At 43.8% G+C, this 16,288-nt stretch overlaps 1 protein-coding gene across 4 annotated transcripts in view; it reads left to right on the top strand.

The window, feature by feature from the left end:
• Positions 1-16,288, top strand: part of LOC115203102 (transcription factor 12-like) — a 90,568-nt gene that overhangs the window by 23,374 nt on the left and 50,906 nt on the right. For all 4 annotated transcript variants that reach the window (XM_029767472.1, XM_029767471.1, XM_029767475.1 and 1 more), the window contains exon 5: positions 4,549-4,651. In XM_029767472.1, the coding sequence (XP_029623332.1) occupies positions 4,549-4,651 (103 nt within the window). The remainder of the gene's footprint in view (positions 1-4,548; positions 4,652-16,288) is intronic.

The raw sequence follows: 16,288 nt of genomic DNA, 5'->3' as shown, positions 1-16,288 counted from the left end.
TTTGCATTGGATTATTTGCGCTAAGCTGAAATATTAAGCATTTGTCAGGGGAAGCTGATTAATGTTGTGTGCTTTGGAACATTATGGCTACATTGTGGAATTTCTGAATTGGGGGAAATTACTCCACCATTTGTAGATCTGTGCCAATATTAGGATTTAAAGTGCAAACTATATTTATGGTAGTGGACATCAATGGAAATATTGTTCGTTTTGGTTGATTGAAATTATAACTGCGACTAATGTTTATATTAGGTCATGAATATTCCTTAGAAATGATTTCAGTACCAGCAACGAGTGATTCATTCATTCTTTCCATTAGGATTTCCAGACTCTTATGAAATATTTTGGCAATCATTCAAATGTTATTTCAGATACATGATCAGTTGTGTTGAATTCATCATGCATCATGCAAAAAGATTCAAAATAGAATGATGCATGACATGAACTGGTTCGTATGGCATTTCTGTTCAAAGTGTGAATATATATTCTGTGTCTCTGTATTTGTTGTTTGTCTCCTACACCATGGTGGTTCTGGGTGCCCTGTATGAATTTCATTTAACGTCAATCTCCTGTCACTTTCCATCAGAAATCAGTTAAATGTCAGATCTGCTCGGCCCGCATTACCTTGTTTATTTTCCAATGCCCTTCCCGAATGAACCTCTACAGGCTATGGTTCCATCGGCTGCCTGATCTGAATTAGAAGATGGAGTTGTTTGAGATATCTTTGCTTTAGGTGCATATAAATCAGCATTTCTGACATTGCAAGGGGCAGGCATCAGTAAGCAGACAGCTGTTTGTGCCTCCATACTGCACATATGCACACAAACATACACACACACACACACACACACACACACACACACACACACACACACACACACACACACACACACACACACACACACACACACACACACACACACATATTGTTGTTGGTGGATAGAAAGCATGTATTTTGATCTTCCATGCCCCTGTAACAGATGTAATGGTACTTTGTAACTTTATTGCGTTGTGTTTATAAAGAAAGGACTGTCCATCCAGCGATCCCAGATGATTGGTGTTTCATTCTGATAACAGGAAGCATATTAGATGTACAGGATAACAGTATGTCGATGGAACTGTCTCAAGGCACACTCACAGGGCCCAACACACACACACACACACACACACACACACACACACACACACACACACACACACACACACACACACTTCCACATACATTCACACATACCTTCACACATACCTTCACACAGATACGCACAGATGCACACACATATACCAGAGAGCCAGAGAGATGGGGTTGTTTGTCCAGGTTTTACAGGTGTTTTATCAATGTGATTACTCATGTAGGCCAGAGAAGAAGACTTGCTCTGAAATAACCACTCTCATAATAGGGGATGGTATTTCTTCTAGTTTCTCTGCACAGCAAATTGCAGGGTCCTCTTAACTTACACCTTATACCAAACCATTTGTTTTGTTATTGGCAGCGCATGCTATTTGGGATATTTTGTAGACATAATTGAGAGTGAGTATGGACACAATATACCTACTATACACTGCCTGGTGTCCAGCCTGTCAAATGTTCATCCGGATGACTTTGACCAAAGAGAGTGGAGCCAATCTCTTTAATCCCCAGGCACATTTGATCTCTGCCAGCACCAGTACGTCTGTCCATTCATCACTCTGTCTGTCCATACAGACCACGGTGTGCTATGTCTTTGTGCCTCTGCTGCCCCACACTCCTGCTCCATATTCACGTTAAAGCAGTGTACCTAAAATGCAGTTACAATGTTCACTAGCAATGTGCTGAGTGCACAGATAAATAGCCTGCAGCAGCACACATGCACAGATACTACTTGGTACTACTTGGTTGTTATCCAGTGGTATTTATAGCACAATGACGCTTATTCCCAAATAAGAGGAAGGACGTCCTCTGATTTTGAGATGTGGCTTAGATCTTCATCTGAGATTTGATTTGGATAGACAGGGAGTATTAGGTTAAGCAGTGTGTTTCTAGCCATAGAGCTGAGGCCCAGCCGGAAGACAGGGAGGAGTCTAGGAACAGAACCCTTTAAATCCATTAAACAGTAGACAAGCACTTATCTACGGTTCAGCTTTTGTCTCAAAAATCGTATTTCCATAATTCTCATTGTAATGTTTCATAAATTGTGTTCAGCAACTCATACTAAGGAAGGTTTCCCAGAAGAAACGCTTTTCGGGGAGGCACGTTTCTGTTATTCAAAGAGTTCAGTGTAGTGTGTCTGTCCGGGCGGGGCCTGCTTGGGTGCTTCAAGCTAACAGTGTGTGATTAGTGGACTGTGAACAGACTCCAGCCCTCCGTGCTGACCTTGGCTTCCAGCCAGCCAACGTATCATGGGCAGTTGTGGCTGCAGGCTGGCCGTCTGACAGCCGGGGCTGTGCCCCACGCCACCGCACGCCCCAGCCCTGCCGCGACACTCACCCCGCACACGTCCATCACACCCGTATCATGCCTCCCCAAGTCGCCGCGGTGCAGCCACACATTCACCCGGGACCTCACACGCCATCTAGGAGAGGACTTTTTAAACGCTGTGGCGAGGGATAGGGGCAAGGCAGGAGCTGTGGCCTGCATGCTTAAGTAGTGATTTGACAGTTATGTAGCCGGCGGTAACTGGCCCCGTTGGTCGCAGTGACAGCATGTGTTAGTGTCTGGGCCGACGTAGCCGAGCAGTGTTTGTAAATGATGAGGGTTCTGGGATTGATGATCTAATGGTCCCAGAGGAGCAGACACAGGGTGGGCTGGGTAGTGTGATCTCACCCTGACCATTATCCCCTCTGCCTTTCTTCTCTCTGGCCTCCCTACCTGCCCCTCCTCGCTGGCCTTTTCCAGCTCTGTGGCAGCTGTCTCCACCAGGGAAGGAAAGACCAGGAGGAGATAGAGGACTGAGATGTCCAGATAAAGTTGTTCATTACTTACTACTCTTTGTTTTATTTGGTTAAATGTCAGTTGAAACACACCTGGGGAATTTGATTTGTAGTGCAGGAGGGGTTTGTATGGGTTGTTGTTGCCTGTGTGTGTGTGTGTGTGTGTGTGTGTGTGTGTGTGTGTGTGTGTGTGTGTGTGTGTGTGTGGGTGTGTGTGTGGGTGTGTGTGTGTGTGTGTGTGTGTGTGTGTGTGTGTGGGTGTGTGTGTGTGTGTGTGTGTGTGTGTGTGTGTGTGTGTGTGTGTGTGTGTTTCGGAGCCTCTCACAGGGATGGTGTTATTAGTGAGTCCGTTCATGGCGTGATTAACGGGGAGCGCGGCCTGGCAGGAACACAATGGGGAATCTCTGTGGATCCCCTCGACACAGCACAACACTCCACTGCCTTTGAAATTACTCCATCACCGTCCGCTCACAAAAAAGATGGATAATAAGATTTACTTTTTTTTACTGTATGTTGAATGCAGAAGGTACGAGTTGAGGGAAAAAAGCTCTATAGAAATTCTCGTCCAGTGCTGCTCGGTCCCTCCGGTGGGAGTTAATGTAGTTTGGAAGGACGCATTTGACTGGAGCGCAGGAGGATTTTCACAGGGCCTGGGATTAGCACTGCTACAGAGTATCTTTTATTGCAGGGGACCCTGAGTTTTCAAAGACCATACTGTGACCGATATTTAGACCTAAGCTCCTGAAGCTGATAACTGTCATGAAAGGCCGCAGGAGAAAAAGGCAATTTTTTAAGCTGCAGGTACCTTGGTAGGATGGAGGGCGGCAGTTTTCCCCGTCATAGGATATAATACCCTGTTATTAAATGTTTTAAATTAAAATCAATATTGTCACAGTATATAGAGGTTTTTAATTAGCGTAAGTGAGTAAGATTTGTTTTCATTCATAGACAAAAAAAAATCCTTAAAAATACAAAGCCGCATGCGTTGATTTTAGTGTTAGTGTTGCTTGGCAACGTTTTGAGACTTGCTGTCTTTGGCTAAACAAATACACCACCTAGAAGGGTTATGGGGAAAACATTTTAAAACTGATCTTGGAAATGGCTATTTCATTTTATGAGAGGTTTGCTAGGATCTGTTGGACTGGTTCATGACAGCCTCTTGTAGGGCATTGGAAGATGAATCTCTGCAACTAAGCCTTAGAATTGACACAAGTCACTGGTGCTGTTATGTATCCATTCGGTCTGATCGTTTTTCATCCATATGTGAATGTGCCTGTTTGTGCATCATGCATGTTCTGATCCATGTAATGTGTGTACAATTAACATGTCAACATGTCTTCTCTCAAAAAGCCCATTGCCTCTTCAGATCCACAGAATTACATGTGCATCATTAACCTTGTATTTTCTAATCCTGAAACGTGGCATATGCGTTGAGAGGCTCATCAGGGTTCTGTTTTACTGCTTTTACAATCAGTCAGAGATGAAAAAAGTCATTTTTAATGACGGAAAGGAGAAAAATGTACAGTTTCAAGGGACAGTTGACCAATTGTGCTCTCCTTCCTCAGTAATTAGTGTACTGTCATAGCACTCAATTAGCCAAGCAGCCTAATAATGTGTTTAATACTCTCATCTCTCCCCCAGGGTTTGGCAGACAGCCCTCATTATGGTGATCACATGAGTGACAGTCGATTAGTGTCCCATGAAGGATTGTCCCAGACACCTTTTATGAACTCCAGCATAATGGGTAAGTAGGTGCTTCTCAACGCCTCACCCCTCACATGCCCACGGGTCTCACAGATCCATTTTATTTAAAAAACTCCCTTCAGCCCTGTGTGGACAAGGCATGTCTCGCATCTGGAAGTGGCAGCCCTCAGAGACGCGCTAGGTCAAGCAGTGTTTTTCCACTTCCTCTCCTCTCCTCTCCTCTCCCCACTTCACCCCCTCTCCTCTCCTCTCCTCTCCTCTCCTCTCCTCTCCTCTCCTCTCCTCTCCTCTCCTCTCCTCTCCTCTCCCCACTTCACCCCCTCTCCTCTCCTCTCCTCTCCTCTCCTCTCTCCTCTCCTCTCCTCTCCTTACTTTACCCTCTCTCTCCTCGTCCTGTGGTGACCGTCTTCAGAGGTTGACCCTCCCCCAGGGTAGAAGTCACGCCATCAGTACAGTTTTCCATCACAAAAGACTGTCTTCTAGCTATCAGAATAGCCACCGGCAACTTCCAGTGGCAGGGGAGGTGGTGTCTAAGGAAGGGGGGTTAACCAAGCAGATGTGCCAGAGACCATTTCATACAAAAACAGCCCACCATCACCATTGTGGGATATCATTTAGGATTTCTAATAGATGCTTGAATGGCAGGTGATCTGTGATGGTTTATGCAGACTTAGCGTTTGGTTTGTTAAATCATGCGAAACCTGATTGTGCTGCTCTGATGTTGCACCACCACTTCCATTTGTCTGCTACCAGCAGCAGTATGATAATTCCCTTCCAAATAAAAGCCTTTATTTTGAAGTCAGTAATGACTCCATTCAGATTGGGATGCTTTTGGAGATTTACGAGATTGAATTTACTGTGGTGGTCCTTTGCCATCCCAGTATATAATCACTGTTGAGTATGAACAGATAAGAATGATGATCACTGGTTAAAAAAAAATCCCCATCATAACACCATATTATAGATTTATCAAACCTAGATGGGGGGTTAGAATTTCTAAAGGTTATTTATCCCCCCCTGATGTGATAGATACATTCTAACAATTAAAAGCTATATATTACACTGGCCTTTCTCCTGGAGTCATTGTGATGTGTTAGCACATGACAGTTTTATGGGCAACTGAATCCCCGGCTCATTGTAAGATTGCCTTGGAGACTGGTTGCCATGCAAGGTGGATAGTTTACGGATGGGTGCTGGTGCAGGAGACGACTGAAAATGAAATGTTATCTTTGTGGGGATTGATCACAGGATGGGTTTGGGAGGGTGGGCTCCCCTCTGTTCTCCGGCTCTGGCTGTAATTATGCTTATAAGTGGCACAATATGGAAATGATCTGCTGCAATGATGTGTCAGGGCATTAGACAATCTGATTATGGGCCTAAATAGCCTGTGCTTATCAGAGGCTGGGATTGGAAGATGAGCCTGGTCTTCAATACAATTGAATTTCAGCAGTAATATCTGGGATTTACATGGAATTACCTAGTTTGGAGCGACATTATTAAATCAAGCCTGAAAGGTTATTCCTCACCAATGAAAGAGGTGGAACACGCATGCAGGGACATTATACAATTATGCATTACGACTATACACGGGGCATTTCCAAGGGAACCCTCTGGTTGTACAGTACTACGTGACCCATTTTTGTTTGATCCCACCATTGGAGTTTTAAAACCGAGCCATGGTCATCTAAATGGATTATCTTAATCCAAATCTTAATGGTCTGCAGTTTCCTTCAACAAACATTTGGATGATGTAGACACTTTGTTTAGATACCTCAGTGTATGTGGTTACTCAAGACATTTAAAATAAGATAACATGTTTTGAGGGATTGGAAGCATAGGTTCAATGACTCACTGCCACATTTACTGAGCTGTATTTTTGGTATTGTATTTGGCATTGTATACGAATAGATATTGTTCTGATTTGAGTGTTTATATTATTTAAGTGTGCCGTGCTTTACTGATAGCTCTGCAGGTGGAAAGGGACAATGGCCTTCCTTACTCACTCTGTGTGTGTGTTCAGACCCATACAGTCATTGGCTTCGACAGACCTGACTCACAATGACCAGGAAACCTCATTCGCAATGCTTTTGAACAACATCTAAATCAGCTTTAGTTTAGATAAGAAATCTTACCTCCTAAGACGTACTTAGTCGAAGAAAAGCCATTGTATTGTGTGTGTGCATGTTTTTGTCTTTGTATTTTATTACATGGTTTTAAATAGAACAGAGGAGACAGTTGGCTCAGGCCTGACTACATCATTCAACCAAAGAGAAGTATGACATGTTGAAAGCAGCTTGGGGTTATTTGAGGTCAGCTATTGTGTATGATAATGAACATGTTACAGTTGTTAGTGCCCAACAGATGGCTGGCAGTGACTGTTTATTTGACATTATATTTTAATGACAGTTACCAGCAGAATATGCTGCATGACTTGAATAATGGAGGCTCATTCTAGAGGTCATCTTTGGTTCATTGGGGCTTTGTGTTTGTACAGCTTGGGAATAGTAGAATAACAAATTAATAGTAAACTGTGTTGTAAATATAAAGTCAATGAAGCTATTCGTATGTAGCTACATGTATGGGAACAGGAGTACCCAATGTCTTTCAGGAATCAGATGAATCCACATGAGTAGAGCCTCATGTGATGGCCTTATTGTCTGTCCCTCACGAGTAAAGCCTGTGGGTTGGAGGGTGAGGAATGTGGATTAGGATGAGGAGAAGGGCAGTGTGTCGTGTGAGCTCCCAGTGATGGCACCAGCAGCCTCTCTTGGGGCTAACGCAGTGCCTGTGTCAGAGTGGGTCAGGCGGTCTGCACCCCCCCTCCACCCCCACTCTCCAATCCTCTTACTGCACGACGACACATCCTCAGCACGCTACACTATCCATACATACAGTAGTGCAGTATCAGCTCACTGTCTCACTCACAAGGCCATGTAGATCCCTCTGACTCAATCACTGACTGTGTAGATGACGAGGTGGTGAGCAACATGGACATGCTGCTCATTGTGTTTCCATGTTTGTATGCAAATGCTGCTCCTTGACAAAATCCAGTAAACAGTAAGTAATGGTAAGCGGCAAACAAAGTGGGAAAGGATGGAGTGAGTATTGTAATGGAAGGACTTGTTCAATCCCATCCAGTGTTACAAATGCAATATTCTTAGTATTTATAACTCCCACTGAGGTTCTATATTTATGAAATACTTATATATCTGCTCCCTTTTCCCTCCTATTCTTCTGTTCACTCTATATTCCATGTAAGGAATCCTAGAACAAGTTCTAGAAGCTCTAAGGTAAAAGATGATTATGGCCTATGTCCGTCCCTCCTTGCCCTGTCCCTCTCCTGGCTGAGGATGTGTCTTGGCTGCCTGAAAGTGTTTCTCTGTGGGAGGAGTGGAGGCTGTTGCATAACGCTGACTGTGAGTAGTTGTTTGAGGCAATATTTAATAAGCACTAATCCAGCTTTAGATTAAATAGAAATATGCATGCAGATAGGGAATCCTGCCTCTTCAGCGGGTGTAGTATTTACTGGTCAAACAGATTATGATCACAAAGAGAAATTGGTTTAGTCTTTTGTTGATATTCAAGACACAAACAGTAACAGTTGGCAAGCCAAAACACACTTGTTTTGGCTTTGGGTCATATAGTATGTATCACTTGAAATATAGTCTCATAATTAAGCAGATTAAATTGTATTAATGGGATGGGAAAATCTTGCTGCTTTAATATAAAACTAAATCAGAAGAAAGATCTGGCAGAAAGTAATTTAGTTGTTTGGACATGATTTACAAAGATTGCCTCAAGGCTTAAAAATAATTTTGTAACCTGTCTCTTCCCCTTCATCGACACTGATTGAAGTGTTTAACAAGTGACATCAATAAGGGATCATAGTTTTCACCTGGATTCACCTGGTCAGTCTATGTCATGGAAAGGGCAGGTATTCCTAATGTTTTGTACACTCGGTGTATCAAGGGTATAAAATAATTTCTAGAGTGTTGAAAGTTTCGAAGAGCACAGTGGTCTCCATCATTGGGAAATTGACAAAATATGGAACTACCCAGACTCTGCCTAGAGCTGGCTGCCCGACCAACCTTGGTCAGGGAGGTGACCAAGAACCCAATGACCACTCTGACAGAACTACAGAGTTTCTTGGCTGAGATGGGAGAACCTGCCTCAGTCTCTACAGCACTTCACCAATCTGGGCTTTATGGGACACTGGCCAGATGGAAGCCACTCCTGAGAAAAATGACAGAACACCTGGAGTTTGCAAAAAGGGACGTAAAAGACTCTGCGATCATAAGGCAAAAGATTCCGTGGTCTGATGAGACAAACATTTTACTCTTTGGCATGAATGCAAAACGCTATGTCTGGAGAAAACCACACGCAGCTCATCACCCATCTAACATCATCCCTACCTTGAAGCATGGTGGTGGCAGTCCCCACCTGAGACTGGTAAGGATAGAGGGAACAATGAATGGAGGCAAATACAGGCAAGTCCTTGATGAGAACCTGCTTCAGAGTGAAAATGACCTTAGACTGGCGAAGATTTACGTTCCAACAGGACAATGACCCCAAACATACAGCCAGAGCAACGCTGAAATGACTTCATTACAATAATGTGAAAGAACTTGAGTGGCCCAGCTGAAGCCCAGACTTGAATAACCTTGATAATCTGTGAAAAGACTTGAAGATTGCTGTTCCCCGCCACTCCCCATCTAACTTAACAGCACTTGAGAAAATCTGCAAGGAAGAATGGGAGAAATGCCCAAATCCAGATGTGGAAAGCTGATAGAGACATACCCAAGACAACTCATAAAGCTGTAATTACCGCCAAAGGTGCTTCTACAAAGTATTGACTCAGGGGTGTGAATACTTATGTAAATGAGATTTACATAAGTACATAATTCATTTTCAATACATTTGCAAAAATGTCCAAAAAACATGTTTTCACATTGTCATTATGGGGTATTGTGTGTAGATGGGTGAGAAAAATATACATGTAAAAAATGTTGAATTCAGGCTGTAACACAACAACATGTGGAGTAAATCCAGGTGTATGATTACTTTCTGAAGCCATTGTAGCCCTGAGATTTCCCTGTAGTGTCACCATGCATTCTGGGTCAGCTTGTGGTCCAAATCTCTGCATATGTGTATATACACTGAGAGTACAGAACATTAAGAACACCTGCTCTTTCCATGACATAGACTGACCAGATGAATCCCGGTTAACACTATGATCCCTTATTGATGTCACTTGTTAAATCCACTAAAATCAGTGTAGATGAAGGGGAGGAGACTGGTTAAATAATGATTTTTAGCCTTGAGACAATTGAGACATGGATTGTGTATGTGTGCCATTCAAAGCGTGAATGGGCAAGACAAAATACTTAAGTGCCTTTGAACAGGGTATGGTTGTAGGTGCCAAGAACTGCAAGGGTAAAAGAAAGTGGTGCAACTCAATAGTAGGAAGGTGTTCTTAATGTACATGCAGTACATATGAGTGGTTCTATATCTTCAATATGTTAATTTAACAACGGCACATGGAGAATTCTCCTGACCCTGGAATGTTGTTTCATTTTTCAGAGTTGCCAGACCTATGGTGAACGATAGCTATACTTGTATCTGCTCCTGCAGTGAGAGCATGACAGGACTCATTGAGTTGTATTTCCTGAGAGCCCTATGCTGGTTCATTGGGATGACTATATGAGTACCAGACTAGGATCTTATTTCCTGCTGAGTTTCTTCTCTTACTGTAGAACTGAGAGGAAACATTTAACAATCTGATGCAATTTGAACAATTGGTACAGATGATAAGATATAAATAGACTAGTAGCAGTGTGATTTCTGTTAAGCCTCTTCTGTTGAGTAGAAGCACAGAGCCTATTCGCCCACCTAGGTGAGGAGGAAAGGTGTTGATGGTTACTGTACGCTGCTTCAGGTGCCAGTTTAAATAAGTCCTCCACTGATTTCTCACTTCTTTCAAGTCTGTTGGCTTTGAGCTTCTTCATTCACCTTGAGTGAGTTCTATTCAAAACCTTTTTGGCGGTGTTTGGTCTTTTTCTTCAGTTTGGCATAGACAAGGTACCATTAAAGACAGAGGCTAGGAAGAGCTATTGACTTTCAGCCTGGCTCTCAGATGGCACTTGGTAATCACTGCTTCATTTCGCAAGACAGGATTTATTCCGTGAGTCACGTTGATGGCTGTGCGTCAAAGAAGAAGAGAAAGAAGGGGAAATGTCCTACAAGGACATCCAGAAACATGAAACATCGTTGCTGTCTTTTGATCACTTTTCTCTTTTTTTGCAGTAAAAATCTGTTGCAACCTTCCTCTTGACAGTTGAAGTAGGTTTGGTGACCATTGTTTGCTGAGTGTGTTGAAAGTGATTTAATGAGTTTGAGTATGAGAGTTAATGTGTGTGTGTGTATAGAGTACGTATGTAGAGTACGTATGTATACAGTACCAGTCAAAGGTTTGGACACACCTACTCATTGAAGGTATTTTCTTTATTATTCTACATTGTAGAATAATAGTGAAGACATCAAAACTAGGAAATAACACATATGGAATCATGTAGTAACGAAAAAAGATGACAGCTTTGCATACTCTTGGCATTCTCTCAACCAGCTTCATGAGGAATGCTTTTCTGACAGTCTTGAAGGAGTTCCCACATATGCTGAGCACTTGTTGGCTGCTTTTCTTTCACTCTGCGGTCCAGCTCATCCAAAACCATCTCAATTGGGTTGAGGTCGGGTGATTGTGGAGGCCAGGTCATCTGATGCAGCACTCCATCACTCTCCTTCTTGGTCAAAAAGCCCTTACACAGCCTGGAGGTGTGTTTCGGGTCTTTGTCCTGTTGATAAAGAAATGGTAGTCCCACTAAGCGCAAACCAGATGGGATGGTTTATTGCTGTAGAATGCTGTGGTAGCCATGCTGGGTAAGTGTGCCTTGAATTCTAAATAAATCACAGACAGTGTCACCAGCAAAGCACCCTCACACCATCACACCTCTTCCTCCATGCTTCACGGTGGGAACCACACATGGGGAGATAATCCGTTCACCTACTCTGCGTCTCACAAAGACATTGTGGTTGGAACCAAAAATCTCACATTTGGACTCATCAGACCAAAGGAAAGATTTCCACTGGTCTAATGTCCATTGCTCGTGTTTCTTGACCCAAGCAAGTCTCTTCTTCTTATTGGTGTCCTTTAGTAGTGGTTTCTTTGCAGCAATTCAACCATGAAGGCCTGATTCACACAGTCTCCTCTGAACAGTTGATGTTGAGATGTGTCTGTTACTTGAACTCTGTGAAGGATTTATTTGGGCTGCAATCTGAGGTGCAGTTAACTCTAATGACCATATCGTCTGCAGCAGAGGTAACTCAGGGTCTTCCTTTGCTTTGGTGGTCCTCATGAGAGCCAGTTTCGTCATAGTGCTTGATGGTTTTTACGACTGCACTTGAAGAAACGTTACAATTTCTTGACATTTTCCGGATTGACTGACCTTCATGTCTTAAAGTAATGATGGACTGTAATTTCTCTTTGTTAATTTGAGCTGTTCTTGCCATAATATGGACTTGGTCTTTTGCCAGATAGGGCTATCTTCTGTATACCACCCCTACCTTGTCACAACACAGCTGATTGGCTCAAATGCATTCAGAAGGAAAAAATTCCGCAAATTAACTTTTAAGAAGGCATACCTGTTAATTGAAATGCATCCTCATTAAGCTGGTTGAGAGAATGCCAAGAGTGTGGAAAGCTGTCACCAAGGCAAAGGGTGGCTACTTTGAAGAATTTAATATATAAAATATATTTTGATTTGTTTAACACTTTTTTGTTTACTACATGATTCCTTGTGAGTTATTTCATAGTTTTGATGTCTTCACTATTATTCTACAATGTAGAAAATAGTAAAAATAAGGAAAACCCTTGAATGAGTAGGTGTGTCCAAACCTTTGACTGGTAGTGTATTTGTGTGTTCAGCAATGTGACTGTGTCTGTAATAATAACTGCTGAGCTGCTACGATACACCCTCACGTTCCTCCAGCGCACCTCATACGCTCTGTGTGTGTGTAGTACTATGAAAACAATTCTGATTAATATGACTGACTCACCACACACACCCAGGCCTTATGTCGTTAGACTTGATTTGGTGGGCTAATGGTTTTTCCACATTACATCATGTCTGAAATGGCATGGGACTGTATTTCGCCTGAGTCACCCATGATGATCTCAGAGCTGTGTGTTGTGTTGCCTTCCAATTGTTGAACACCATCCTAGGGATTACTGTGAAAAGTCCCCTAAGTAACCTGCTTAACCACTGCTCATATTTTCAGGCAAATGAAATCTATTAAATGGCAGTTAATGGAGCAGGGGAGGCTGTGGCCTGGGCCCCAGAGACAGACTGGAGGCCCCTAGATGGGGACAGACAGTCTCCACCCTACTCTGTGGTCTGTGCTCCCACAAGCCCAGAGCCCAGGGCCCGTATCCCTAAAGCATCTCGAAGTAGGAGTGCTGATCTAGGATCAGTTTAGCCTTTTAGATCATAATGAATAAGATTATATAAACAGATCCTAGATCGGCATTCCTACTTTGAGATGCTTTGTTGATATGGGCCCAGCTCCTCTCTCTGCCTGTTCCTCTAGAGACAGTGGTTACTGGGTTTCCATCTGATACCACTGGGACCGTCACCAAATACCTTGGACTCCTAACCCTAATTAATTTGTAACAGATGAAATTGATCTGTAACAGATTTTTATTTTCATAGAAAGTGTTGTCTCTATGTCGATTCATTTTTATTTTTTTCATATAATTCCCTGGAGGAAAGTGCTTTTTAGTTTTCAGGCCAGAATATGTGGAGACTAGGTTCCACATTCTCCTTTATTGAAAATGTGAGGCCTTCTCCATAGCTACAGTATGTCCACAACATAAAAAGCAGCCAGGCCTTGGATCAGTCTTAAAGTCTGTGTATAGGCTCAGGAAAAGTCCACAGACTGACATGCTTTCGCTATTCATAGATGGACGAGAGGAAAGCAGTGAAAACGGAGTTTAAATCACAATCTGTCCTTGAAGGAACAGCCAACCCCTGTTAGTGTGTCCAAGACCACTGTGACCATGTATCCAAGTGCATCAGTGCTTTTCATACAACAATTTCAATGTGGATGAAAGTACACCTTTTTTAAAAGCAGCATTGCTCAGTATCCTTGGAACAGATTAATATCACACAGTTTAAATTGAACAGTGTCCAAGAATAGTATGTGCGCTGCTTGCCTTATCTGGGTAATTAAAGCTGTAATGCTTGCTGTCACCAGGAAAATAATTGTGGAGCCCATGCAGCACTAGTTTCTGAGATTTGCATCCTCATTGCCAGCCTGCAGAGTGTTCTGCAGTTAGCCCTCCTCTCTCTCCTCCTCTCTCTCTTCTCCCTCAGCATTCTGCGAAATGAATTCTCCGTGCACAGAAGAATTGTTCTCATCTGTTTTTCCTCTCCTTTTGATGAAACGTAATGGGTTTTCAGGAAATGAAGTGATGCAGTCGTTTAGTGACAATGCAAAGTGTTCAGAGCATTTTGTTGCCTTGGGTTTTGTGCACAAGAGGGGCCATGACAGCGCCAAGATGTATTCTCCCTGCCTTTTGTGCAGCGGGGGGAAAAATCAATCTCTCTCAGTGCCTCGGTAGTGTCTTTTTCTCCTTTTTGTTTTTAATTGTTCCTTAAGGCTTATCATGGAGAGCCAAATCCCACATGGGGCTAGCATCCCGAGCGTGTTTAACTGGTGCAGGTGTCGGTGTGCTCGCGTTCTGTCCCGCGAGGGCCCCTCCCCCGACCCAGGCTGTGTTTGCGGCCAGGTGCTGCTCAGGTGTTCACCCGGGTACTTCTGCATTGTGGGTCACAGGTGCTGCCTAGGCTGCTCCTTCTCCTCTCCTCCATCTGTCACTCACTCGCTCCTGCTTGCACCCCGCCTTCTCTCTGATTGCACCCCCCTCCTCTCTCTCTCTGTCTCTCTCTCTCTTCTCTTTCTCCTGGTTACACTCACATTTGCCCACCCTCTGCAGCCTCTGTGGTAGAGGAGGAGGGGGCACTGGTATGCCTTTGGAGTGTGGGACGCACACACACACACACACACACACACACACACACACACACACACACACACACACACACACACACACACACACACACGCACACACACACACACACACACACACACACAGATGGTGAGCTGTACTCACAGGTGTAAATCACAGTAGATCATTAAGGACTTGTGGTGGTTGGTCCTTTAACCATACTCACTGTTAGCTCAACTGAACTAGAGATGGAATAGATGATATCCCTTTGTCTACTCCACTGGTACCACAAGAGGAGAGAAGACTGGTTTGTAATGAATCTACTCTTGTGTGAAGGCACAAGGCCTTAGTACAGTGAGAGCACATTTCTGCAACCATTTTAAGCAAATGTATTGCTACTTGTGATTTGTTTACTGGGTACTAAACAATAGGTGAATACATTTTTTTTTGTGTGTTGTTTTTCTGGGCATCTTTGAATGTGTCTGGTGTTATTCTATGTGTCAGGCCAGCAGAGGAGGAGAAAGAAAGAGGGTGGAGAGGGAGGAGAGGGGAGGCGAGGGGAGAGGAGGTGTGGTGCGCTGTAGCCTAGTGGATGTAGCCGGTCATTATGCAGAGCTGCAGGGTGCGCTTATCTGTTACTGTGCTCAGTGGAGCGTGAAGAGCTGAAGACGAGCTGAAAGGGCACAAATCCCTCTCCTCCATCCCGCGCCCCCTCCCCTCCCCACCCCACTCACCCCCACCCGGTCCCTGCCCTGCCCTGCCCTCCTCAGGCCCTGGCCCCAGTGCTGTCAGTGTGGTGTTGCCCAGCCCAGCTGCAGAGGGGGCTGTCTGTCCAAGAAGGAGGGCCAGGGGAGAGGTGAGGTGATGTAACAGGTCCCTGAGGGGCAGCTGCAGCAGCGGAGGGGCGATGACTGTAATTACAGGTCCAGCCAATCAGTCCAGGAACATCTGGAAATATCATCCTCTTCCACTGCATGGAATATTGTATCATATTGTACATGATAGTCACCTCACCTCCACTGATTCTGACAGCACAGCATACTGTACATCATAGTGAAATATTTCTGGTGTTGGTTTGACTGTGGATTATAAGCATTCAGTAAAACCAGCTCTTCTTTTCATTCCCGTTTCATGAAATATATGGGCGTTTGATTGTTCAGTAATTCACATCCTGTCTTTTCCACGACTCCTCTACCTTGTGTCTGCTGTTTCCCATGGTGACAAAGCCAACCCACTCCTGTAAAGCCCACCTAAAGTCAAGCAAGCCTATTCCCATAGAAATCTCTGTAATGCTAAATGACACATCAAAAAGCGTAGCTCGGTGCGTTGCTCAAATGTGAGATACCGCATCTACAGCAAGGAAGGATTTTCAGAATAGTGGAGGCAGTGTCTTACTAGGGTTTGACGACTGAATCATGAGCTGCCAGCATTTAGCCCAATCTCTTTATACGCACATCTAAAGAATCTGCCTACAATCACTATTGGAAAGCATCCATACTTTTAGCAGAGACTAGGCATTCTCTCTCTCTCTCTCCCTCTCTCTCTCTCTCTCTCTCTCTCTCTCTTTCTCTCCCTCTCTCCCTCTCTTTCTCCCTCTCTCCCCCTCCCCCTCTCTCT

The sequence above is a fragment of the Salmo trutta genome, chromosome 12 (genome assembly GCF_901001165.1).
Source record: "Salmo trutta chromosome 12, fSalTru1.1, whole genome shotgun sequence".
NCBI lineage: Eukaryota > Metazoa > Chordata > Actinopteri > Salmoniformes > Salmonidae > Salmo > Salmo trutta.
This window is presented reverse-complemented; position numbering and strand designations above follow the sequence as displayed.